At 51.7% G+C, this 24,490-nt stretch overlaps 1 protein-coding gene across 1 annotated transcript in view; it reads right to left on the bottom strand.

Moving 5' to 3' along the window:
* Positions 1–24,490, bottom strand: part of KSR2 (kinase suppressor of ras 2) — a 384,468-nt gene that overhangs the window by 200,132 nt on the left and 159,846 nt on the right. Inside the window, exon 4 of the mRNA XM_075534388.1 lies at positions 23,555–24,059. Coding sequence (XP_075390503.1) covers positions 23,555–24,059 — 505 coding nt within the window. The remainder of the gene's footprint in view (positions 1–23,554; positions 24,060–24,490) is intronic.

Raw genomic sequence — 24,490 nt, 5'->3', positions numbered from 1 at the left:
GCTGGGGTGTTTTCTTAATACGCAATGACTCTTTATATAATGCTCTTTCTTAGACACAGATGAGTGTCTACGAATTTGTTTCTCTAGTCTCCCCAGACTGACACAGGTGGCGATGGTCCCCCACCCCTTAGGATTCTTCCCAAGTATAGGACCTCCATGCTCACTGTGACCCTGGCCCCTCTCCACTCCCAGTTATTCCTTGTCCAGAGAGAGAAAGTGAGTCCAGACCCTTATGTCTGGGAGTTTGGGAGGGAAAATGGCAACAGGTAGGCCTTTCTCCAACACCCTCTTTTTCTGGCAGGGAGCAGACGCTACCTGCATGAAGTGCCCACCCCACTTCTGTCTCCCCCACCTGCCCCACCCCTTCCCCCCAGATCCTGCTCACAAAGGAGGGCTTCATCCCTGCCAAGGGAGGCCTGCCCTGGCCCAACCCCGAGTGGCTAAGTCTGGCCATTATGAGTTGATGACTAATGTGGTCACTAGCTCACAGATCAAAATCATAGTTTCTGGTATCTTTGAGCGATAGAGGTTATGTTTTGATCTTCAATTGCCTAACTCTTGGGTCATCTTTCTCAGTTGAGTCAGAACTCAGGAGAGAGCTAGGGTAGGGCTTTTTACTGCATTTTTCAAGCCCTCGAGAGCTATCTAAACAAACAGCTCTTATTTTAAGGACCCATTATCCCTCCACCCACCTTGGAAAGCATGAGGAAAGATACACGCAGCAGACCCCTGACACTCATCCAGACTCCGGAGTGGCTGGTGTTGTGTTTCTTAAATCCCTGGTTGGATCCCATCCCCAAAGAGAAGGAACCCTAGTGGAACAATGGTTAAGTGCTCAGCTGGTTAGCGGTTCAGACCTGACAACCCGCTCCCCTGGAGATGACAGCCGCTCCATCCCGCGGGGCCGCTCTGAGTTGGAATCGACTTGATGGCACACCACAACTCCAGCCAAAGAGGAGGCAGGGGGCGTCGTGGAGTTGAAGTGGGAAAGACGCAGGGCCAAGAGCAGCCCTGCCATCCTGATCACCAAGGGCAGTGGACCTTGTTTGGAAAGAATGTCTCTGAAAATGTAGTCAGTTCCGAATCCCAAGCTGCAATCACCCCAGGCCCTCGATCCAGTGACTGGTGTCCTTACCACATGAGTAAAGGGCACGGGGAGAGAGAGAAGATGTGAGGAGGGTGGCAGAGATCGGAGTGGCGTATTTATGGGCTACAAAATACTGAGGATCATTGGCCACCACCTGAAGATAAGGCAGAGGTATGAAGGCCTCTCCCGTTGGGTGTTTGGAGGGAGCCAGGTCCTGCTGGCGCCCTGATTTAGGCTCTAGCCCCTAACATCAGAAGAAAATAACTCTCTCTGGTTTTAAGCCACCCAGTTGGTGATGACTTGTTATCTGGGAACCGCACACCCCAGTCTTCCTCACTCTGCAGCAGGTGCATTTATTCATTTAATAAATGAATAAATGCCACCTGTGTGGCTGCCAGACACTCATTGGGCATGCAACACGGAGCTCCGTCATTAGTCTTAATGAAGGTCTCAGACATCGGCCTACTTGTTACACAAATAAATGACCAGTCACACATCGTGATAAATGCCAGGACAGCAAAGAGCGGGGCGCAGTTCCTGACAAGGGGAGACTGGCCTGGGTAAGGTAGTAGAGTAAGGACACATTCCTCACAGACAGTGACACTGACGCCCAGACCTTCGGACTAAGCAGTGAATGGGGATTCACAGAGAGGGAGCTCGGTAGAGAAAGCAGACTTCTTCAGGCAATGGAAGAAGCTTAGCCAAAGTCCAAGCAGGATTGTGAGACGGGAAATGGCGTGAGATGAAGCCGGAGAGAAAAGATCTGTGTGTGTAGCAATGTAGGGATCGATAATCTCATATGCATGTGGAAGTTGGACCATGGATAAGAAAGACCAGAAAAGAAGCGGTACATCTGAATTAGGTGTTGGAGAACGGTATGGAACATAACATGGACTGCTAGAAGAACAAGCAAATCCGTTCTTGGAAGAAGTACAATAAGAAGGTTCTTTACAAGCAAGGGCAGTGAGACTTCATCTCACATGCTTTGCACATGTTATGTAGAAGGGCCAGTCCCCGGAGAAGACATCCTGCTTGGTAAAGTGGAAGGACAGCAAAAAGGGGGAGGACTGTCAGGGAGATGGATGGATACAGTGGCTGTGAAGGTGGCTCACACCTGGGCAGTGTTTCATTCCGTTGTGAGTCGGAATCAAATTAGATGGTACCAAACAACGACAATGACAATAATCTCGCTAGGACCTACTACACCCACACCAAACCAAACACACTACCATCAAGTCAACTCCAATTCAAGAGATTGATTCCAGTGCACAGTAGCCCTAGAGAATTGTCCCGGTGGGGAGGGGGAGTTCCCAAACGAATCAGCTTCACGGAAGGAGATGGTCTTCACCATTGAAATAGACTGCCTTTATTTTTGTCCTGCTGAGTGGCTAGTGGATTCGAATTGCTGACCTTCTGCTTAGCAGCCAAGTACCTAGTTCCTCCTTCTTGGACCTGCTATAGCACCTAGAAGCAGTAAGGGAGTGATTTACGCTTTAGTGCTCTGATGACACCATAGTTAGACCTCATCCGTCAAAGGACAAGTCAGTGGTTCGAATCCACCAGCCCCTCCACAGGAGAAAGGTGGGGTACTCTCCTTCTGTAACGATTTCAACCTTGGAAATCCTATGGGGGCAGCCCTACCCTGTCCTATGAATCAGAATTGAGTCGATGACAAAGCTTTGGGTGAGTTTAAGCTTTGGCAGGGGTAAGAGATTCGTAGGCTTGATCTCGTTTCCCAGGTCTGGCAAAATATCTCTGAAGGAAAGAAATAATCCAAAGCCAGGCATTACAGATGTTCTCATCTTTAATGCCAAAGATGGAGAAATAATGGGGATTTCCACCTAATGGGGGGAGAGTGAGAGAGCTATGACATCAGCACATTGCTGCTGAATACAGTTCCCACGGTCACACACTGGGGCCCTCACCTCAGGGAAGAACAGTGGGGACGCTTCCAACTCATGGTGACCGGGTATCACAGTTTCTCTCTATGATTGCCTTTGCTGCTGCTAGGATAGGTCGTCCTTTAAAGCAGTGGTTCTCAACCTTCCTAGTGCCGCGACCCTTTCATACAGTTCCTCATATTGGGGTGACTCACCAACCATAAATTTTTTTCATTGCTACTTTATCACTGTCATTTTGCTACTGTGGTGAATCGGGCGACCCAAAGGGGTCGCGACCCACAGGTTGAGCACCGCTGTTTAAATCTTATCACCTAGGAACTAAACTCAAGGAGAAAAAGCCCCCATCTAAAACCTGGAAGGGTTTCCTTAAGCACAGCATTGGCGTCAACAGTGTGACAGCCGGGTCAATTTCCTGGCACTGACATGGCATTGGGATTCTAGAAGGGACGATCATGGGGCCAACTGTACTACAATTTCTAGGGACCTTAAACCATTTCAGGGGAAAAGGGGAACATTTTAGAGACCCTACCTTCATTTTTCTTTCTCTTTAAGATACGCAAAGATGTGTATGCTGAACCGAAGGGCGGGCACATGCTTTTCGTAAGGAAAGTGTGGAAAGTGCCCATGTTGTTCCTTTAAATTTCCTCTTTAAAGTAGAAGAGTTGAGCGGAGCAAGATTGTCCTTCTTTTAAGCAGAGCTTTGGGGGAGGAGAAGCCATGACATGTCTCAGATCCCAATGAGCCGGTGGTCACTGGTGGCCGCTGCACCACCGTTGGCAAACCCAACACCGAACCGTTCCTAAGCAGTGATGCTCTAACTTACAGCATCCCTGTGGACATCCGATTAGACCAGTAGATGGCCAGGCCTTTCTTCTGAGGCACCTCTGGGTGGGCTGGACTCTCTAACCCCTGGGACAGCAGCTACACTCATAAGCAGTGTGTACCCCCAAACCTAGAGCTGTGGAGTCCAATCTGACTCAAAGCCACCCTACAGAGGGTGGCATAGCCTTACCCTACAGAGTTTCCAAGGCTGTCATATTTACCAAGGCAGTCTGCCACATCGTTTCCCCATCAAGTGCCTGGTGGGTTCAAACCAACCTTTCTGGTTCGTGGCCAGAGGCTTTAACTACCGTGCCACCATGGCTGCTTTGTACCACGCAAGGACTTCAAAGAACCATTCGATTTAGTTCTGGTGAGTCATGAGGTTTAGGTGGCTCTGTTACAGCTCACATCCATTGGAGGCACTGGGACTGACCCTGGCACCCCTATAGACAGAAGGGTGCTCTGTGACACCCATCAGCCGGGCAGGGGTCTGCTGTGCCGGGACATGACCAGTAACATCAGCTCAGTTGCACAAGAGCATGCCGGGAGGCGTGGGGAAGCATCCACAGAGAGCAGGGAAAGTTTCAGCTCCTTGGGAGGATGGCTGTTTGTCAGTGCTGAGTCCTGGCATGACTGGATGAGTCACTCATTAGGAGAGAAGAGGCATGACCTTTTTCGATTGATTCCAGGAAGGCTTGGGGGTGGATCCTGGGGCTTCAAGAAGTCAGCAGAGGTGAAAGCAAGAGGAGGAATACAGCTTCCCAATCTGTTTAGGGAAGATGTGCCAGGGGGGCCTAGCAAGAACGAAGGTGCTAATTGAAAATCAAGGGAGCTGGCGAGCAAGAGCGGGGATGCTGAGCGCTGTCCTCTGTGTCTTTTACCCATCTATCAATTTTCACACACACCCAAAAAAACCCAACACAACAAACACAGCACAATAGAAGACAGCTAGGGAGGTGAGGCAGAGCACACAGAGGCATGAGACATAAAAAATAGCCGAGTTTCCTTCTTCCAGCTGCCCTTAACTGAAGCCCAGTGAGAAGAGCTGCTGGAAGGAGAAAAGACAGAAGAGACGGGCAGGGAAGAAGGCGTGAAGGACAGTAACCAAGATAGTGTGGTGCCGGCATTAAGGACAAATCGATCAATGAAACAGAATGGAGAGTTTTGAAACCAAGCCACGTGTCTATAATCAATTTATATTCAACAGAGCTGTCCCGTAATTCAATGGAGACTGGGTGGTTCTATTCACCAAATGGTGCTGGAGCAAGGAGATCCGCATATGGAAAATAAGGAATCTTGACCCTTACCTCACACCACACACAGAGTTAATGCATAATAAGCTTATCATAAAAGCCGACATCACAAAGGTTCTAAAAGAAGACAGGAGAATATGTTGGTGACCTACGGATAAACAAAGAGCTCTGAGAAAGGATACAGCCGCCCCCCCCCCAAAAAAAACAACCCCACACTAACTATATGAGAGAGGCAAAAAAGAATGAATTTTACTTCATTAACGTAGAAAAAAATGGATTTTTCCAAAGTTAGCCATCAGAAAACCATATAAAAAGCTACCGAATGGGAGCAAATATTTTTGATACACAAACGGACTAGGATCACAATAGAAGGTATCAGATAGAACGAGAGGGAGACGTGGAACAAACACAAATCGACACAAAGGCCAGACTTAATGGACTGATGGGATGGCGTATCCCCTAAGATGATTGTCTAGCCCCCCCCCCTCTAGTGGGGACCCAGGGCCACCATTGGAGGCCATCTCACAACAAAATAAGGAACAACAACAGCCACGCGGCATGTGCACCTTTTAACAACCATGTCTATGAGACCACGGGGTCATAATTGCCACAAAATTAAAAAAAGAAGAGAAGGCAGGAAAGTCAGAGAAATGGAAACAGGGAACCTCAGGTGGGCCTGGGGAGACTGACACCCACGTTACAGACCGACATCTACCTGCATGAGCCAGGGAGCAGAAAATGAACTTCGTAGGTGCTAAACTTTCACCTAAGGCACAATAAAATAGTCCAAAGAGTTTCTAAAGAATCCTTCATTCCTATCATAAAACTATTCACAATAACGAAAAAACAACTCTTACTGGGAAAAAAGAAAATGCCTATAAGCAAATTTACAATCTCCCCAAACCGGAAACATTCCCAAATCCCTTCCACGGGAGGCTGGATAAAGACATGGGGGTGTATCCATGCAGTTAACTAGGCATGACAACTGCAGACGGCTGAACCGCTGGCGTGGCGCAGCGACACAGTGGATCCCCCAAACTTCCTGTCAAGGAGAGAAGCTAGATCCGGAAGGCCACAGCAGGTACACTTCCATCCACACGGCCTGCTGGGAGGGGCAAGCCAAGCTACGGGAGAAGAATCAGACCAGCTTCAGCCGAGGTGCGGTGGGTGGGGGGGTCCGGGGTGGGGATAAAAATGAGAGAGAAACATAAGGGAACTCTCTGGGGCAGGTGGGACATGGTCTCCATCTCGAAGGGGTTGGTGGACACCTGAGCAACACTCACTGATCTAAACCTTCGAGAAAAAGTAAGATGGACGTGGGGGAGGTGGGGCTGGGGGGAGGACAACGCACTGAACGTCACTTAAAATCGGTTTGGTTTGCTTTTGTAATTGTAAGTCAACTGTACCTCGGTGGCCTTCCACTGTGAAACGATGAGGCTGAAGAAAGGAGTGGGGAGCATCCTGCCCCTTTCTTTACAACCGACGGGGCTGATGAAGCCACGGGAGGAGAGGGAAGGCTGGGGTCAGGGGAGGACAGGGCCGGTGCGGAGCAAGTCCCCGTGGCCTGCAAGTGTTACACCTGCGCTCGCCATGGTTAGGTGAACGCAGATGCTCCGCTGGAGGCCAACTTTCCAGAGCTGTTACGGCAAATTGGCCCAGGCAGACATCCCAGCTGCTGTCCGTAATAACTTGGATGGACCATTAACTTTTGAGGGCCCCTCTGGCTCCCAGGGAGCCCTTAGGGCCCTTCAACATCCCCCCCACACACATACTTCTAGAATCGTCTTGCAAGGCTAGATGGACGGCTGGGCAGAACTTAGGACACAGTGGCAGGTGAGTGAGGAGCTGGTGCATCCCCCCGGCGCTGGGAAACACACGGAGCGTGAGCAGTGGCCACACGGACCTCAGCACCCAGGGGGCTTGCAGAGCCCTCAATGCATGTGGTGCTGGGGACTTGGGGTGAAGCAGCTGAAGATATACAAAGAGTCCAGCTTGCAGCAGTATGGACTGAACTCGGGCTCAACTCATCTACACTGCCTCTTCGATGGCAGTAGTTGAGTCAGGTCCGGCTCAGGGCAGCCCTACGTCCCACAGAACAGAGTGGTGCCCGTCCTGAGCCACCTTCTCAGGCATGGCGATGGCTGCGTCCACGGCTACAGCCGATGTGAGTTCTTAGTGCCTTCCAGCCTGCAGGACTGATGATCCGGTCCTGGATCAGACAGGACTCTGTCTATTCCCAGAAGCTGTTTACTGGCTGATTCACACAACAGATCTCTTGGGGCTTTTATTCCCCTGCGCTGCCTCTAGTCTAGAAACACAACTGAGACCTGTCCCATCACAGGCCGTAACACACAGGCCTCCACTCAACAGGTGGGGCATTGGCCTGGAACCAAATCCCAGCCTCCAGTCCTCAGACATAGGCTGAGAGCAGTGTGTAGTCAGAGGCAGGAAGGAGTTAGTTGTGTGTGTGTGTGTGTGTGTGTGTGTGTGTGTGTGTGTGTGTGTGTGTGTAGGCAGGAAGGTGTTAGCTTGGTGTGTGTGTATGTGGGTTGGGGGAGGTGGGCGGGACTCAGGCAACAAGGTAGACATGAGCCTAACTCCCCCCATTGTCATTACCAAAAACCAACAGTCATCAAGTTTATTCTGGTTCAGAGCGACCCTGTCTAAAGTTTCCAAGACTAACATTTTTTTAACAAATCATTTTATTGGGGGCTCTTACAGTTCTTATAACAATCCATCCATCCATTGCATCGAGCACATTTGTACGTATGTTGCCATCATCCTTTTCAAAACACTTTCTTTCTACTTGAGCCCTTGGTATCAGCTCCTCTCCCCTCTACCACCCTTTTGAACACTTGATAAATCATAAATTATTATTCTTTACATATCTTACACCATCCACTGACTTCCTTCACCCATGTTTATGTTGTTCATCACCCTGGGAGAGGGGTGGTAGGCATCAATCATTGCGATTGGTTCCCTCTTTCTCCCTCTCTCTTCCCCCCTGCCCCCACCTTCCCCTACGATATCGCTTCTCTCGTTAATGTTCCTGGAGGGGTTATCTGTCCTGAGTTCCTTGTGTCCAGAGCTCTTATCGTACCAATGTACTTGACCTGGTATAGCTGGATTTGTCAGCTAGAACTGGGATCATGATAGTGAGGGGGAGGAAGCATTAAAGAACCAGAGGAATGTAGTATGTTTCATCAGTACTATACTGCACCCTGACTGGTGGGTCCCTTCCTTGTGACCCCTCTGTAAAGGGATGTCTAATTGTCTACAGATGGGCTTTGGTCTCCACTCCAGCCTCCCTCATCGCATGATATGATTTGTTTGTTTGGGGTCTTCTGATACCTGATCCTGCTGACACCTCGTGATCACACAGATTTCTGTGCTTCTTCCATGTGGGATTTGTTGCTTCCCAGCTAGATGGCTGCTTGTTTAACTTCAAGCCTTTAAGATTCCCAGATGCTGTATCTTTTGATAGCCGGACACCATCAGCCTTCTTCACCACATTTGCTTATGTACCCATTTTGTCTTCACCGATCATGTCCAAGACTAAAATCGTTATGAAAGCAGGCAGTCTCATCTTTTTCCTAAGGCGCCGCTGGTGGGTTTGAACTGTGGACCCTGCGATGAACAGCCCAAGCCAAGAGCCAGGACTCCTGTTGTCGTCAGCTGCCCTCCAGTCCACTCCAACTCCCGGTGGCCCCAGATACCCAGAGCACACCTGTGCTTCACAAGGTTTCAAGGCTGGGGCCTTTCATAAGCAGACTATCAGGCCTTTCTTCTGAGATGCTGCTGGGTGGGTTCAGCCAACTGCAATCGTCATGCCTAGTTAACTGCATGGATACACCACCATGTCTTTATCCAGCCCCCCGTGGAAGGGATTTGGGAATGTTTCCGGTTTGGGGCAATTGCAGATCTGTTTATAGGCATTTTCTATTTTTTCCGGTAAGAGTTTTCTTTATTTTTCTTTATTGTGAATAGTTTTATGATAGGAACGAAGGATTCTGCTAGCAGTCTTCAGTTAACCACTCACTCTAACCAGGACTTTCCGGCACCTACACCTGCTAGAATACACCAGCGGCCACCCAGCTTCTCTGCGGCACCCTGTAACTGTGCCGACCCCACAGCTCGCAGGGCCTCACCCGCAGGACCACTGGGAAAGAAAGGCCTGAAGGAAAGAGTTCTGTGCCTTCGCAGAGCAAAGGCCGCCCTGCTGAGATCACCCCCTTTGTCTTCAGGCAAAATAAGATGATTTAAGTCTCAACATCTTGGACCGTGACGTCAAGGCCAGTGCCAGACATCGGGTCCTAGGAGATGACACAGACACAGCTTGGTCTCCAGGTTCGTCCAACCCCGCCCCCGACCCCGGAATCCTGGCTTGGAGGACTAAAAGGCAGATGGGTCAGGACTGGGTGATAAGCCCGTAGATGACTTGGCTGATGGACACAGAAAGGCCACCTGCTAATGTGTGCCTTTGGGTCCAGAAACAGGACTGGGGCTTCAGGGAGCCCCGTCATGGGGGCAGGGGGTCAAGGTGGGGCCCCAGAGAGCTGGCCATGTTAATTTTCTTCCTCAGTTACTCTACTGTGCTCAAAGGGATCCCTGTAGGGCAGAGTGGAATCATCACCCGGGAGGTCCCCAAAGCTGTACGTATTGAAAGACGCAGGCTGCCACATCTAGGCTGCTGGGGGATTCCAACTGCCCACCTTCGGGCTCCAGCTGCCAAGCACCCCTTTACTCCTCTGAATTAATAAACACCTCGGACCTCCCAAGACAAGGAGGAGGAGGTAGAGAGCTCCTTGTTAGTGACCATACAGCCCCTGGCCATGTTCACTGTCAATGACAGAGTTCGGGCAGAGCTCATCAGGGAGCTTCAGGTCATGGGGGCCATGGGAGGTGGTGAACTTGGACAGTGAACAGCCCTGGGGGCGGGGAGAGGAGGGACGAGGGTCCCTTTCTATGGCATCAGCACCAGGAACAGACGGTACTGCCGACCGCTGACATCTGCTCAAGCTACACGCTACTGTGCCCGGGGATGCATGCTGCACACCTGAAAGAGTAAGGTAATGGAAAACGGGGAGAGGAGTACTCACAACAACCGCACTGCGGCCTCGGAGCCAACGCGCATCAAGGCTAAAATGACACATGGCCAGGCATGCCCTGCCAGGCCGAGAGTCTTTGAAAATCCCCCACTGGCCTCACACAGGATACACTCGAAACACCATAACAGCTGCTTCTCAGCCCTCCCTCCTCACCCCATGTCATGCCACGCGCACACACATACACGCACGCATGCATGTGTGGTGGTACCTACACACCTCTTTGTTCAATTTCCAAAGCTGCAACCCCAGGCCTTCACACGTGCTGCCCTGCCTGGACACATGTCCCTCTCGCTCTCACCTGGCTGTCTCCCGCTCCCTCCGCAGGTCTTAGATCAGAGGTCAGCACCCACTTTCCTTGTATGTGAAGGATTCACCAGAGCCCCACCCCACCCTCACTATGTTCAGCCTCCGGCTGCTTGCACATACTGACGGCCAAAGGCAGAGTTCTGAACCACCCGAATGTGCCATGACCCCGTACATGTTTCCTACCTGTCCTGTGGCAGGCCAGGGCGACAGCCTGCCATTCCTCCAGGAAGCTAGCTCAGGCTTCATACACCCATTGATGTGCCCTTCATCGGGACCCTGGCAGCCCCAGTCCTCTCCCCATTGAGCTTCATGTATGTAACTCTCTCCTTCAGACCCTGAGATCCTGCGCTCTGTAAGAGATGGGCAGGTGGCCCGCAACACTAGGCCCCAGGCCCCTGGCACAGACCCCAGGGCATCATAAACCAAAGCAAATCACCGCCTCCTCGGCTGTTATCTTTATGGAAGTGGATCACCAGGCCTTTCTTCCAAAGAGCCGCTGGGTGAGACCAAACCACCAACCTTTAGGGCCGGCAGCTGACCCCACAGCACCGGCTCTCCCCTGCAAGCTGTTTTCGGTACAAACTAGGCACCGACTGGGAGCATTAAGAGGGCTGGAGGGAGCACACACTGAAGCTCAGCTCCACCACCCATCAGTCGTGCTGTGGTGCCAGGCATGCCACTATGGTGCTGGAAGCTAGGCCACCACTGTTTCAAGTACCAGCGGGGGACATCACGGTGGATGGGTTCAGTGGCGCTCCCAGACAGAATAGGGGGAAAGTTCTGCCGATCGACTTCTAAGAATTAGCTGATGAAGCTATACAGGTCTGGTAGTTACACAATTTCATGTCAACTTGATGAACGAATGAAGGGGTGGAGTCTAGCCTGTCAATCGATGGCAGCCTGATGATCCCTCCATGTGGGTGTGGCCTTGTCATGAGGATTCTGGGAACTCTCTCTTGATTCTGCCATCAGAAAAGGCAGATCTCTCTCTCTCTCTCCCTCTCCCTTCTTCTCCCTCTCCCTCCCCCCTCTCTCTCCCTCTCTCCCTCTTCCTCTCTCCCTTCCTCTCCCCCTCTCCCTCTCTCTCCCTCTCTCCCTCTCCCTCTCTCCCTCTCCCTCTCTCTTTCTCTCCCTCTCCCTCCCTCTCCCTCCTTCTCTCTCCCCCACTCTCCCTCTCTCCTCTCTCCCTCTCCCTCTCCCCCTCTCCCTCTCTCCCCCCCCCCCTGCTCTTCCCCTCTCCCTCTCCACATTCCTGTTGACAAGCCATCTGGAGCCACGCTGATGCCCAGATCTGCGTCCACTGCCATTGGATCCACAAGACTTTCCACCTACCGACCTGTGATCTTCCTGCATTCAGCGTCACTGCACGTGCTGCATGAGGCTGAAGGGGAATTTATGGACTTGTGTCGAACATACGGGCTAATATCGGACTATGGTTGGGACGTTTTCTCAATATCCAATTGCTCTTTGATATCAAGCTCTCTTATACACACATGAGGGTCTTTGGATCTGTTTCTCTAGTCAACCCCATCTAACACAGATCACAACAGATACAGGGCTGGAAGGACAGCCACCTGCTGGAAGGCACTTAACACACACACACACACACACACACACACAGTGACCCTTACAACTCACCCATGGCCATGAAGGTGGCCCAGGGCCAGGCAGTGCTGCCCTCTGCTGGACACCAGGGCTGACTCAGGGCTGACTCACAGCAACAAACTACCCAGAGTTTGACTCGCTCAGATTGCTGAAGACTTTGCCCAAAGAAGGCACAGCCACATTGCTTCTCTGGAATCAACAGAGGAAACTAGGAAGCCTGAATGTTAACCTGTCCAGTGAACAAAGCCCTACACGCCCCCCTACCCACGGCCCCCTCAGTGACTCCAAGCCAAACACAAAGGGAATGAAAGTTTCCCTGACAGCTGGGGCCCTTGAAGGCCATTCCAAGTCAGGACCCACCATTGAAATCCTACTGTGGGCCCCACGGTGGACTAACTGATGTCCACCACCAAGCCTGGGGATAGGCCCTTGTTTGGGAAGTCGGGTCTTTCTGTTTAAGTTAACAATGTGACACTGAGTGGGGGAGATCCCAATCCTATACGGCTGGCCTCTGATGAAAGGACAGACAGGAACACACAGTCAGATGGCAGATGCCTCCATGGACACACACCAACGGTGGTCAGTAGCCGCCAGCAACTAGGACAGAGGTACGGAGCAGTCCCTCTCTCGGAGACCCCCAGAGGCCCTGACACAGCGGGGACCCAGAACTGTGAGAAGGGGTGTCTCTGCTCTTCACAGCCTCCCACCTTGTGGGGTTTGGTACGGCAGCCCCAGGGGACACGGGTCTTGACTTCTCTTCTGCTCAGTGGTGAGTGAGGGATGCGGCTCTGTCTGCTCAGCAGGAGGATCCCTGCCGGGCCGGGCCCCATGCAGGCACTGTGAAAATGCGGGACGCAGACATGAGTGGCGAGAACTCAAGCACCAAGGCTTGGCTCACAGTGGCTCGGAGGGCTAGGTCGGGCCTGAGGACACTCTGGGGCCGGCCTAATGTTGGCCCCTGACCCAGAATGGAGCACCGGATGCCCTTCTTGAGGATCAGCAAGGCTGTCTTGTGCCCAGCTTCAACTGTTGAGGCTACAGGCTTGACTTTGGGATGGCTGCCCCATCCTGCCCCACCCCCCCGTTTCTGGGGGCATCTAAGAAGTCAGGTCTCTGCCATCCCCTCCCCACACTGCCAACCTCTGCCTTGGATTCTGAAGGCCTCGCCTACTGCCTGCCTGATTGCCACCGCTCCCTCCTGCCCACGCTGATATCACCCCACCCCGCCTCATCCTTACCGCCTGGCCCCCATTGTCTTGACTCAAAGTGCTGGGAAGCTGCCCTCTGTGACTCATGATGCCATCCGGGAGCTGAAACACGGGGGTGAAGTTGGCCCCGGAGGGAATTTTCATGTCTCTCCATTTATCATGACAAAGGGTTCACTTCAAGTTCCATCAAACAGGGCAAATATCAAGACAGAGAGCAGAGCACGCGCTCTCTCTTGTCTGGAAGTGGCACCACCCTAGAGAGTGACTTGATTAGGGGCATTTAACTTGGCGGTCACGTGGCACCTGCCAGTGGCACAACAGCGCTTATTCCCGACACGATGGTCACAGAGAAAGATAGAGCAGGGTCGTCAATTCTACTCGGCGGCGAATGAAGTCCCTCGGGGAACCCGGTGTGTTTCCATGTGAGAGAAGTACCTTCCTTCCTCGACAGCTCCATCCCAGGACTGTTCCTTTTGCGCCTCCTCGTGCTGTGTTCACAGCATTGAGTATAATGACAGGTTCTAGACGCCAGACCTGAAAAACCCCACGCTTTCCGTGGCTGGCAGCCCTGGGTTTAATGCTCCTGATCCGTTAAAGAAAGTCAGCCTATCAGATCATCGTGAACCCACGGGGTGCCCTGTCTTCGTAGCTACGAGATCTGCCAGTTTCTTCTTAAAGATCTTTGTTGGCTGTCACTCACGTGCCCGTCAAGAGACTTGCCTTTTGCTTTGACCGATGGAATTCAGGGCTTTGGGGAGGAAGGACAATCAGATGAATCTAACATGCCGGCGTGGATGGGCTGGGAGTGCCCTTGCCAGAGGGTGGTGATAAAAAAGATGCTGCAGCCGGGAAGAAAGTCTGTGTTGAGAAGGTGTGCGAAGTCACCCTGGCATCTCTGAAGGATGTCTCTCCCTCTGGGACGGACCAGCCTCTTAGTGCCCGAGATGCCAGCCCTGACTTTGGGCATTGATCACAGTGGAATCAAATCACAATAGAGACGGAAGCGGTGCTCCCTCTTTGTGCTCATCTCAAATACATGCCTCGGGGCCCCCTTCCAATGTCACCACCCAGTACTCGCGGGGTGAAGAATTACAGAGTGTCACCTACTCAAGTCACGTGAGCTTCCTTCGCACCGTCGCCTTCTGCCCAGAAAAAGATAAACACCCCCGTCTGTTAAAAATAGAAAGTGCGTGAACTCTCTCTCTTTCTCTACTCCAGCACTTTACATGCAGATGAGAGGAACGCCCTTCCACTTCCGTCTCTCCTTCCAGCCAGGTGCCCATCTTTCCTGCTCCATATTCTCCATGTTGAGTCCCGGGCTCCATGTTCGCCCGGGGCTTCCCATCCTCAGTGCTTAACCCGGGCTGCAGCCACAGTCACATCCATATTGTTGCTACTTGCCATCATGTTGGCTCCAACTGATCACGCTCTACGGCGGCCAGTCCTGTGCCATCTCCACGATCGTGTGCGTGTGTGCGTGTGCGCCCATTGCTTGCAGTCACGGTGTCGACCCAGCTCCCTGAGGGTTTCTCTCACCTCCGCCGACCCTCTGAGATCCATAAAGGGAACCTAGGGGTATAGGGTTCGTGCCATAATTTAACCGTAAGTCAACTTCCTGGTTCTGGTCCCATTGAACTCTATAAAGAGGAAATGCCAACCGCGGTAGTAGGCAACACTGCTTATGGTGAAAGGTGCCTTTGGCTGGTAGACTGCGTCTGAACTTGGTTTGAACCTGAACGATGGGATGAGAAAGCCACAGCGTCAGACAGCCCCGTCTTTCTCCTGCGAGCAGTGCCTACAGCTGCGTAATGTGTATGTCGCCAACCTGTCCGTCAGGGAACGGCGATGAGGAGTCGGTATGTAGCCTGAGGCTGCACGAGGAAGACATCTGCGCCTTCTGTGGTCAATCTGATGCCCAGCCTGAGCTACGTTGGTCATGCTTCTTGTTGTTGTTGTTGGTTGTTGCTATTGAATCTCCAACTCACGGCAACCTGCTGTGTAACAGAAGGAAACCTTGCCGGGCCCTGTAGCATCTTCATGCGGTGGTTATTGGTCAATCCATCTCACAGGGGGTTCTCTCCTTTCCGCTGACTCCACGTTCCTAAACTTGATGTCCTTTCCTGATGATGTATCCCAAGTAAGCAAGCCAACGTCTCCACATGCTCGCTCCTAAGGAGCATTAAGCTCCTTAAGCGAAATCTTAATGCTTAGTTAAACCTAAAAAGACCCACTGGATGAGCACAGCAAAAGCCTGCCCGTTGTAATGAACATGCTACTAGACGCAAAGTAATCACCCCCTCCTACTCAATAAAGGCATTCGACGCGTTGTGATCATTAGCACCGTGATCTGTAGGTGTGCGGCAGCAAGCGTAAGCGCGGGCACATAATTGGGTTTCTGAAATAGACAAAAGGGTCCCTCCTGAAATCTTCATTACATAACGAATCTGTTGGGCAAAGCCTATTCTTCTGCAAGGGACACATGCGATAGCCCAGTCCGTGCACAAAATATGAATCGGTGGGCATCACAGGCAGGTTTGCTTGCTGAGCTAAGTGTGCACTACATGACTCGCCTCCAGCCCGGTTCTCTTGGGGAATGTCATACGCAGACACCCAGAAGGGTAGCGGGAATATACACTCCTACAAAGGCATCAACAAATGCCATAAAGCAGACCCCCACAAAGGAACGTTCTAGATGTGCTTTATGGAAAACAAAACAAACCGAAAATTATCTAAAAGGAGTCCACCGTAAGAAGGTCCTCGTCGCATATTAATGTGATTGTCATATCTACGTGGGACTAACTACAGCCCCGCCACTTGTTGGCTGGGTTTGCCGTGCGGTGGTGGCTGGTGTGTCCACTGGCATCCTGGAAACGATGTCATTGGTATTTCCATTATCAGCAGGGTCGCCCATGGTGGACAGGCTTCAGTGGCGCTCCCAGACGAACGCAGGAGAAAGCAAGGCCTGGGCATTGAACTCTGAGAATGAGCCACCGGGAAGGAATGCTTTCTGACTCCCGACAGAGCACTCACTGTGTGAGACTGTGCTGGAAGACCAGCCCACTAGACTGAAAGTAGTTCAGACGTGAGCCTCCTATCGTGCTTGAGTCTGTGCCTGTGGCTGCTGGGTCAGCCCATCTCACTGCAGCCATCTCTCATTTCCACCGACCCTCTCCTGCAGCGGTTCTCAACCTGTGGGTCAGGACCCCTTTGGGAGTCAAATGACCCTTTCACAGGGGTCGCCTAAGACCATCGGAAACCCCATATTTCTGGTGGTCTTAGGAACTGAGACACCGCTCCTCTATCGTCTCCAGGAGGGTCCGCCCACATGCAGATAGGCTGATCTGCTGAGAAAGAAGCTACCTCAACCTTCACACTGATGTTGGCTTTTTACACATAATGTCGCAAAATGTAGCAATGTCGTTTACTGTTGTTACATGAAGACTGTTACCCATGCTACACCATGCTTCAAGACAAAACTTCATTTATTTGTCATTAGAAATAAATAGTTCACAATATATCATTACATCTTGTTTTCGTGATGAATCACTATGCTTTCATGATGTTCAATTTGTAGCAATGAAAACACATCCTGCCTATCAGATATTTACATGACGACTCATCACAGTAGCAAAACTAACAGTGATAAAGTAGCAATGGAAATAATTTTATGGTTGGGGGGGTCACTACCACACGAGGAACTGTACGAACGGGTCCCGGTGTGAGGAAGGTTGAGAACCACCGCTCTGCTGTATCCAACAGAAGATGCTACAGGAGTGGACATTTCGTTCCGATGTACTCGAGGTTGCCCCAGCAGGAGCTGACCTGATGACAAAGCCGCTGGCATACAAATCCAGGCAATAATCAAAGCAGGACACATTGGTCAAGGGGGACACAGTTGTGTCCCTGGCCACCTGTGGAGGAAGGTTCCAGGACCCACAAGGCTCAAGACCCTCCTACAAAATGGAGTCGCGTCTGCATATACTCCGTGCATATGCTCCAGCTTACTTTCAATCATCTCTGTTGTGGTGGCTGAATTGTTAGGTGCCATCTAGCCAGCTCCCGACTCAACGCGTCCCTCCGCCCGGCAGAATGAAACACCACCGGGACCTGAGCCATCCTCACAACTGTTCTTATGCCTGAGCCCATTGTCGGCAGCCGCTGTGTCCATCCATCTCATCGAAGGTCTTCCTCTTTACCCGCTTCCCCTCTGCTTTACCAAGCATGATGGCCTTCTCCAGGGACTGGTCTCCCTTGAGAGCACGTCCGAAGGATGGGAGACAAAGTCTCACCGTTAGGGGCTGGACTTCTTCCAAGACAGAGCTCTAGAGCACGAAGCACCGTGTAAATGATTTGTAAATAGTACTGTGCGCTCCCTCTTAGCCTTAAAGGAATTGCTTCAACAAACTCAATTGCTGCTTTTTTTTTTTAGAGTGAGTGAATTAGTGAGAGAATGAGTGAGTGAGTGAGTGAATTAGTGAGAGTGAGTGTGAGAGAAAGTGAGAGAGTGTGCGAGAGAGTGAGAGAGTGAGACTGAGAGAGTGAGTGAGTGAATGAGTGAGAGAGTGAGTGAGTGGGTGAGTGAGTGAGTGAGTGAGAGAGTAAATGAGTGAGTGAGTGAGAGAGAGACTGAGAGAGTCCAATTGCTGCTTTAAAAAAATCTCTCTCCTCAAATATTTCCCATCTGAGAAGAGTTGAATTGGTGGGTGCAGATAGGGGGAGCCAGCTGTAGTGAAATCCCAATGATGGGAAAAGGACATTATGTAAAATCCACATACACACACACACAGTTAGTATAAGAAAGGATTCATACCAAGCTGTTAATAACAATTAATAGATATTTCCCTATGGGGAAGGAAAAAGGGTTTTTATTTTTAATTGCTTATATTGGAATACTGCTTGCATTTGAATATCACAGATTATGTGGAAATCGCTTCTGTAATTAAGATAAAATTACAATAGGAAATTACTTTTTAAAAGAATTTGCCATTTTCTTGTTTGCAATAGAGATTCTCGTTAACACTGAACTTATCCTGCCACATCAAACATGTGGTTCAGTCTGAAATCCATCCCATGGGAAAGAGAGCATCTTTCTGATGCCGGCAATGGCGCTGGAAAAACTGCATAACCATCGGCAAGAAAATAAAACAAGATCCATACGTCACAGCACACACACAAACACACACACACACACACACAACTCAAGATGGATCAAAGATCTAAATCTATCCTAAAAAAAAAAAAATCTAAATCTAAAATCTAAAATGAGGTCCATCGAAGAAAAAGTAGCGGCAAACTTCGGATCCCTAATTCGTGGCTACGTAGACTACCAAATACAGTTACAGATGCACAAACCTAATATAAACTAGACCCTGTACAAGAGCTCACTACCACCAAGGTGAGTGTGACCCAGTAATCCTACGTGGCAGAGTGGAACCGCCCTGTGGGTTTGTGAGAGTGCCACCCTTTGAAGGAGGAGAAAGCCCCATCTTCCTCCCAAGGACGACCTTCTAGAAACGAAACCCTGTCCCAACCACTACTACTTACCATTCCGATAGGGACCCCAGAATGGCCTGGGAGGAATATGGGAGAAAACCAGTGAGCGAAACTCAACTCCACACTGAAGACAAGACTTACTCGTCTTCTGCCAGGGAATGGTGGCACCCCAAAGATGTGGTCCTTGAACATCCTTCAGACCTGGAACTGGGTCCACCCCGGGGAGTCACCTGGCGTGGGCCCATCAGGTCAGAACCATCAACTACACGAGGAGGCCCAAAGGCAGCATCTTCCCCGCCCCCCACCAAAAAAAAAAGCTCAGAAGTCAAGAATGAAGGATGGGTGGACAGGGGAAGTCAGCGGGCGTGGGAAGAGGGCTGCACACCGAGGGAGTTCCAACACATGTTCCTGAAACAAGATGTGCACAAGTGGTTGAGTGGTAAACTGATCCCCTCCGTTAACTTCCACCCACACCACAAAAATAAAATAAAGAAACCAAAGCATAGTCTGGTTTACAGAAACCCTGTTTACCCTTGTGGGATCATCGAACAAAAAGAACGAGTGAGTCATTTATACCCTGAGCAGACACAATGGGAGAATCACAACGACATACAAATCATTGTACCTATCAGAACTATTACTTTTCCCGCCCACCCTCATCCCCACACACCACCCCACGGCTTCACCTTGGGGTGAAGGTCAAGATGACCAGAGTCCTTGGGGAGGCTCCCTCTTCATTTTCCAAATGGCTGGCTGAGAAGAACGGGGGCTGATTTATCCACAGAAGCGTGGCCGCACAGGCAGAGAATGACAAAGACGGAGAAGGTCGTTGGAAAGACTGGAGCGAACGCCTGGAGCTCACACTCAGGAGACGCCCCCGACCCACCTGCTTCTCTTCTAGCCCTAGGTCTACCCCGGTGCTTCCCACCTTTGGATCATGCTGACCCTTCAGGGAACCTGTCAGATGTCGATTTTGCCTGTTCCTGATGGCCACCTCCCTATCCCAGAGACATACTAACAGATACAGTGTCCATTATGTCCATGGTCTTTTGGAGGCCCACAAACGACTCTAATAGCCAAGATTCTTTTCGCTCTCCATGGACCCGTTTTGCCCCCTTGGAGTGGGCGATCTCTCCCCCTCCATCCCGGGTTGAGAATGCAGGCTCTATGTGCACATCCAGGCTCAGGGCCCAAGTGGACCAGAGTATACATTCCACTTTCCTCCTCATCGCTCCTGTATTGCCTGTGCCCACATACCTATTCTTGGATCAGAGAAAAGACAGAGTCATTTTTCCCGTGTGTGTGTGTCCATGTTTGATAGTTATGTCAGAGGAGTGAGACCATACACTTCACTCAAATATAGAAAGGGAGAGGGGGACCTGGACGGATCGAAAGAAGAAAGGAAAGGAGAGATGACCACTAAGAATGAACGCAAGCTGGAGGGATGGATTTCACCAGAATCAAGCCCAGCTGTTCTGACATAGTCCAAGACACCGACAGGACAGGCCCGGGAGGAGACTGAGAGTCCTGCAGACAGCCAGCAGGCTTCCCTGTTCTCACTACGCCCTTTTCACCCATAAGGTCACGGAGGACCCAACTGAAACCCAACTGGACCGTCTGACGCACACCATCCTGGGTTTGTCTGAGAGAATCAACAATGCCTCCGGCCACTGGGTTGATTCTGGCTCACTGCGACCCTACAGGGCAGGGGAGAGTGGCTCCGCTGAGCTTCCAAAGCCCCAGAGCAGTGATTCTCAACCTGTGGGCCACAACCCCTTTGGGGGTCAAACATCCCTTTCACAGGGGTTGTCCGATTCATAACAGCAAAGTGACATGACGAAGTAGCAATGAAAATAATGTTATGGTTGGGGGTCACCACCCACATGAGGAACTGTATGAAAGGGTCGTGGCATTAGGAAGGTGGAGAACCGCTGCTGTAGAGCTTTCTGGAAGCCTCCTCTTGCTCCTATGGAACAGCCTGGATCGTGGATTTACAACACAGACCTCATGGCGAGTGGCTCCACCGAGGATTCTCATCACATGCCACCTTCTTCCAACCCAAGACCCACAGCCGTGCGCCCCGCGCTTGGAAACTCGGGAGCCCACTCAGGGTTTGAAAGGGTGTGATTTGTAAGACTGATCCAGGGAGAGGAGCTGAAGGCAGACTTAAGATGGCCAAGCTATCAAAGTGGACCGGGCCCAGCAGGCTGCAGGGCTAAATGAGAGGAGATACCTAACCGGAACCGCAGCTGCCGAAGCCAGCGTGAGCGGTGCAGCTGGGAAGGTCCTACTTCAGCTATGTTCTCGGGTCTCAACAGCAGTTTCTCAGCCCTCTCACCCCCTGCCTGATGGGGCTCTTTCTAGAACCAAAGCAGCCCAGCATGGGAAGAGAGAGAAAGCGCGCACGCGTGCAACATGACCGTAGCCCCCTCATGACATGCAATGGTTTCTGATAGACACTAGGCTATTCCGCATGATTATTTAAATGCTGATCCTAACCCACTGAAATGGCAATGCAGTTCCACTCATAGGTCAGGGCTTCGGGGTGAAAGCCCTGAGGTATTTCCAACCCCTTTGGCTCACATTTGGGTAAGTCAAAAGCATTGATTGATTCATTCATTCATTCAATCAATGCCTTTGACTTACCCACATTTGGGAATCAGAGCTAGGAAACATCGGCCGACTCTGTGCAAAGTAACCTGTGGCAAAAGTTATGCCCCCAAGGGTCCCAGGAGCCTCCCCAGTGCTCAAAGACCATTCCATGACTTAAGACAACCTCCCCCTCCCTCCAACCCCCTCCCACAGGAGTAAGGGACATGTGGGGTCACATGGGTTCTTTGTTAGAGGCCAAAGGAGGGGGGTGTCCAGAATGGGGGCAGGCACCGTAAGCCCCTCTCCACACCTGCCCCCATGTGTTGGCGCCTCTGTCTTCTTTGTCTGCTTTTGTGATTTTATTGGGGTCTCTTAGAGGTCTTATCACAATCCATACATGTATCCATGGTATCGAGCATGTCTGTACAGAGGTTGCTATCATCTTGGTCAAAACATTCTCTTTCTACTTCAACCCTTGGTATCGGCTCCACATTTTGCTTTTCTAATCCTCCCGCCCTCAGGCTGTTTCAGCTCCCTGGGATTGGAGGGCGACCGCCCCAGGAGTACAGGACACGCTGCCTGTAAGAGGGGCAGGCTACAGCAGAGCAGGAGGGCCAGTGGTCCCCAGGCACATACACAGGTCCGAGTGCCCTTCACCCCATGGCATTGACATTGCTACATGGCAGGCACCAGCCCTGGAGAAAGTGTGGGGGGAGAAAGCCATCCTGTCTGCAGGAGGGAGCCTACTGTACGGTCACCTGCTCCTCCTCTGGAGTTAGAAAGAAATCTATCGATCTCATCCCGTAGGGCGCCCTGCTCTGTAGGAAACCCTGAACTCTAAGCAGGGTCTGTGGGTTCTGTGTGACCACTGCAGGAGAGCATCAAACCCAGAAGAGGAGTGGAGAGTGCTGGGGGCAGGAGAGCTTGTGCCAAGCGTTGGCAACGAGTTTAGAAACACAGAGATCAGCGTGCGGAGGGTGCTGATTCACCTCACCACCCCCCCGAGAAATTAATCCCATCTCTCCCTCCCTTTTACAGACATGAATATGAAATATGCAACAGGCCTAGTCAGCCTGTATTGCACATTTAATTTACCACCACCAAATGCAAGAGTCTCGAGCCACACCCAATCCTAAAGGGGCCCTGAGAGAGCTGTCATCTCCTCTCCTGGCCACCAAGTGGTCACAGACTCTGCCTGGCATCACATCACCAGCTATAACCAAGCACACAGGTCTCCAGGTCCAGCTGGGCCTGGTCTCCAGGGCCAGTCGGGCCACCCTTGAGCTTCTGTGGGATGTCCATAGAGATTACACTCACATGCTGTCAGGGAGTCAATTGCAACACAGAGTGACCTGTAGGACACAGTATAAGGGGAGCAGACAGCCTCATCTTTCTTCTGAGGAGTGGCCTGTGGATTTGAACTGCTGACCTTGTGGCCCAGAGTCCAACAGGTAGCATACCGTGGCGCCACTAGAGCTCCCCAGTAGAGGTTGGAGCCTAGGAAGTGTGCGGGGGCTAGTTCCACTCTGTCACGTAGGGTCGTGGTGAGGAGGAATCAACTCATGGTACCTAGCAACTGTAACAACAACCAATATTCTACACCGATTCTACGCTGAAATGAGAAGATTTGGACACATCAAACTAAATGACAGGCACCCATAGAGTTAACACCATCTGCTCCTTCTTGCAATTTCTTAACGTGGTTCTGAGAACATTCCAAGCGACCTGCGAAGCTCATATCCCGTCCCTGTGGGCAGCCCTAGATGGATTCTGCAGGGGTGAACGAACTTTCTCTGGGAAGGGTCCCGGCTTTGCAGGTCATAGCAGCTCTGTCACAAGTCTTCAAGCCAGCCATTGTAGTAAGAATGGGCAATATGCAGATGGATGAACGTGGTGTGCCCCCATAAAACTTTATTCACACACACACACACAGACATGTGCGCTGTTAGGCCGAAGTTGGCCCGGAAGCCAGGGTGGGCCCACCCGGTGGGCCCACCCTTGTTGTAATGGCAGCAAAGGGCCCCGTGCTGAGAAAGGGCATTCATTTGGCCACCAGCCCTCAGCTAAAAGCTGCCCTTCATTCAGCTGGGCGAGGAGAAATCCCAAGCCTGTCCCTTGGCTTCCCTGAGCCCGGCCCGGCCCCGGCTCCCTGACCCAAGCACCGGCCACGTGTACTCACTTGGGTGTGTGGGCCTCATCCACGCGGTTCCCCAGCTGGAACTCATGCGATTTGCTCCGGTGCAGCACTGTGAAGCCTGGGAGCAAGTGGATCAGCTTTCGGGATGAGGGCGGCGGGGTGCCCGGAGGCCTGAGCTTGTTCTTTCTCCTCAGAGGCGGCGTGCCGGGTGGGGTCACCGTGGTGACTATATTGGGAGTGCGTGGCGGGGTGCGGACTGCGTGTCGTTGCCGGGGCGACGGGGGCAGCGACCGATGGCCCGACTCCAGTGGTGGTGGGCACAGGCCAGGGTAGGTGTCCACATTCAGTCTGTCCACGTGGGTGTACACGGGGGTCCCGAGGCTGGGGCCGGGGTGACAGTAGTGCTGGACACACTTGGGTTGGATCTTGGGGCTCTGGTGAGTGCAGATCCAGGGAGCTGGCTCCGGGGGGCACACGGGGGTGTCCTCCTTCCCTGTCTCCGTGGTGGGCCACTGGATGGTCCAGTCTTGTTTAGAAAGGTTTCCGCCTGAGTTAGAACAAAGGAACAAAAAGACCACGAATAAACAGGGGGAGAGCCAGGCCAGTTACAACCTACCATTACCTCAATCCTCTCAGGTTGAGGTGGGGTAGTCCAAAGAGAAAGAATCCCCCTGGTACACCAGGCCACCACATCTCCACCCAGCACCCCATGACCAGGGAGCCCAAAGCCACCAAACAACCCAAGGAGCAAATGCTTGCCTTGTAAGCTTCGACTACCGATTGAAAAGTATCCTGCATGAAGAACACAGCTTTCCCCCAGATCCTGGATGCTTCCTCCCCCCAACTACCATGATCCGAATTCTACCTTGCAGGGTTGGATAGGACAGAGGCTGTACACTGGTACATATGAGGGTTGGAGGTACAGGGAATCCAGGGTGGATGATACCTTCAGGACCAAGGGTGTGAGGGACGATGCTG

The sequence above is a fragment of the Tenrec ecaudatus genome, chromosome 16, assembly GCF_050624435.1.
Source record: "Tenrec ecaudatus isolate mTenEca1 chromosome 16, mTenEca1.hap1, whole genome shotgun sequence".
Classification (NCBI taxonomy): Eukaryota; Metazoa; Chordata; class Mammalia; order Afrosoricida; family Tenrecidae; genus Tenrec; species Tenrec ecaudatus.
The sequence above is the reverse complement of the archived record's forward strand: the minus strand, read 5'-3'. Positions and strand labels throughout refer to the sequence as shown.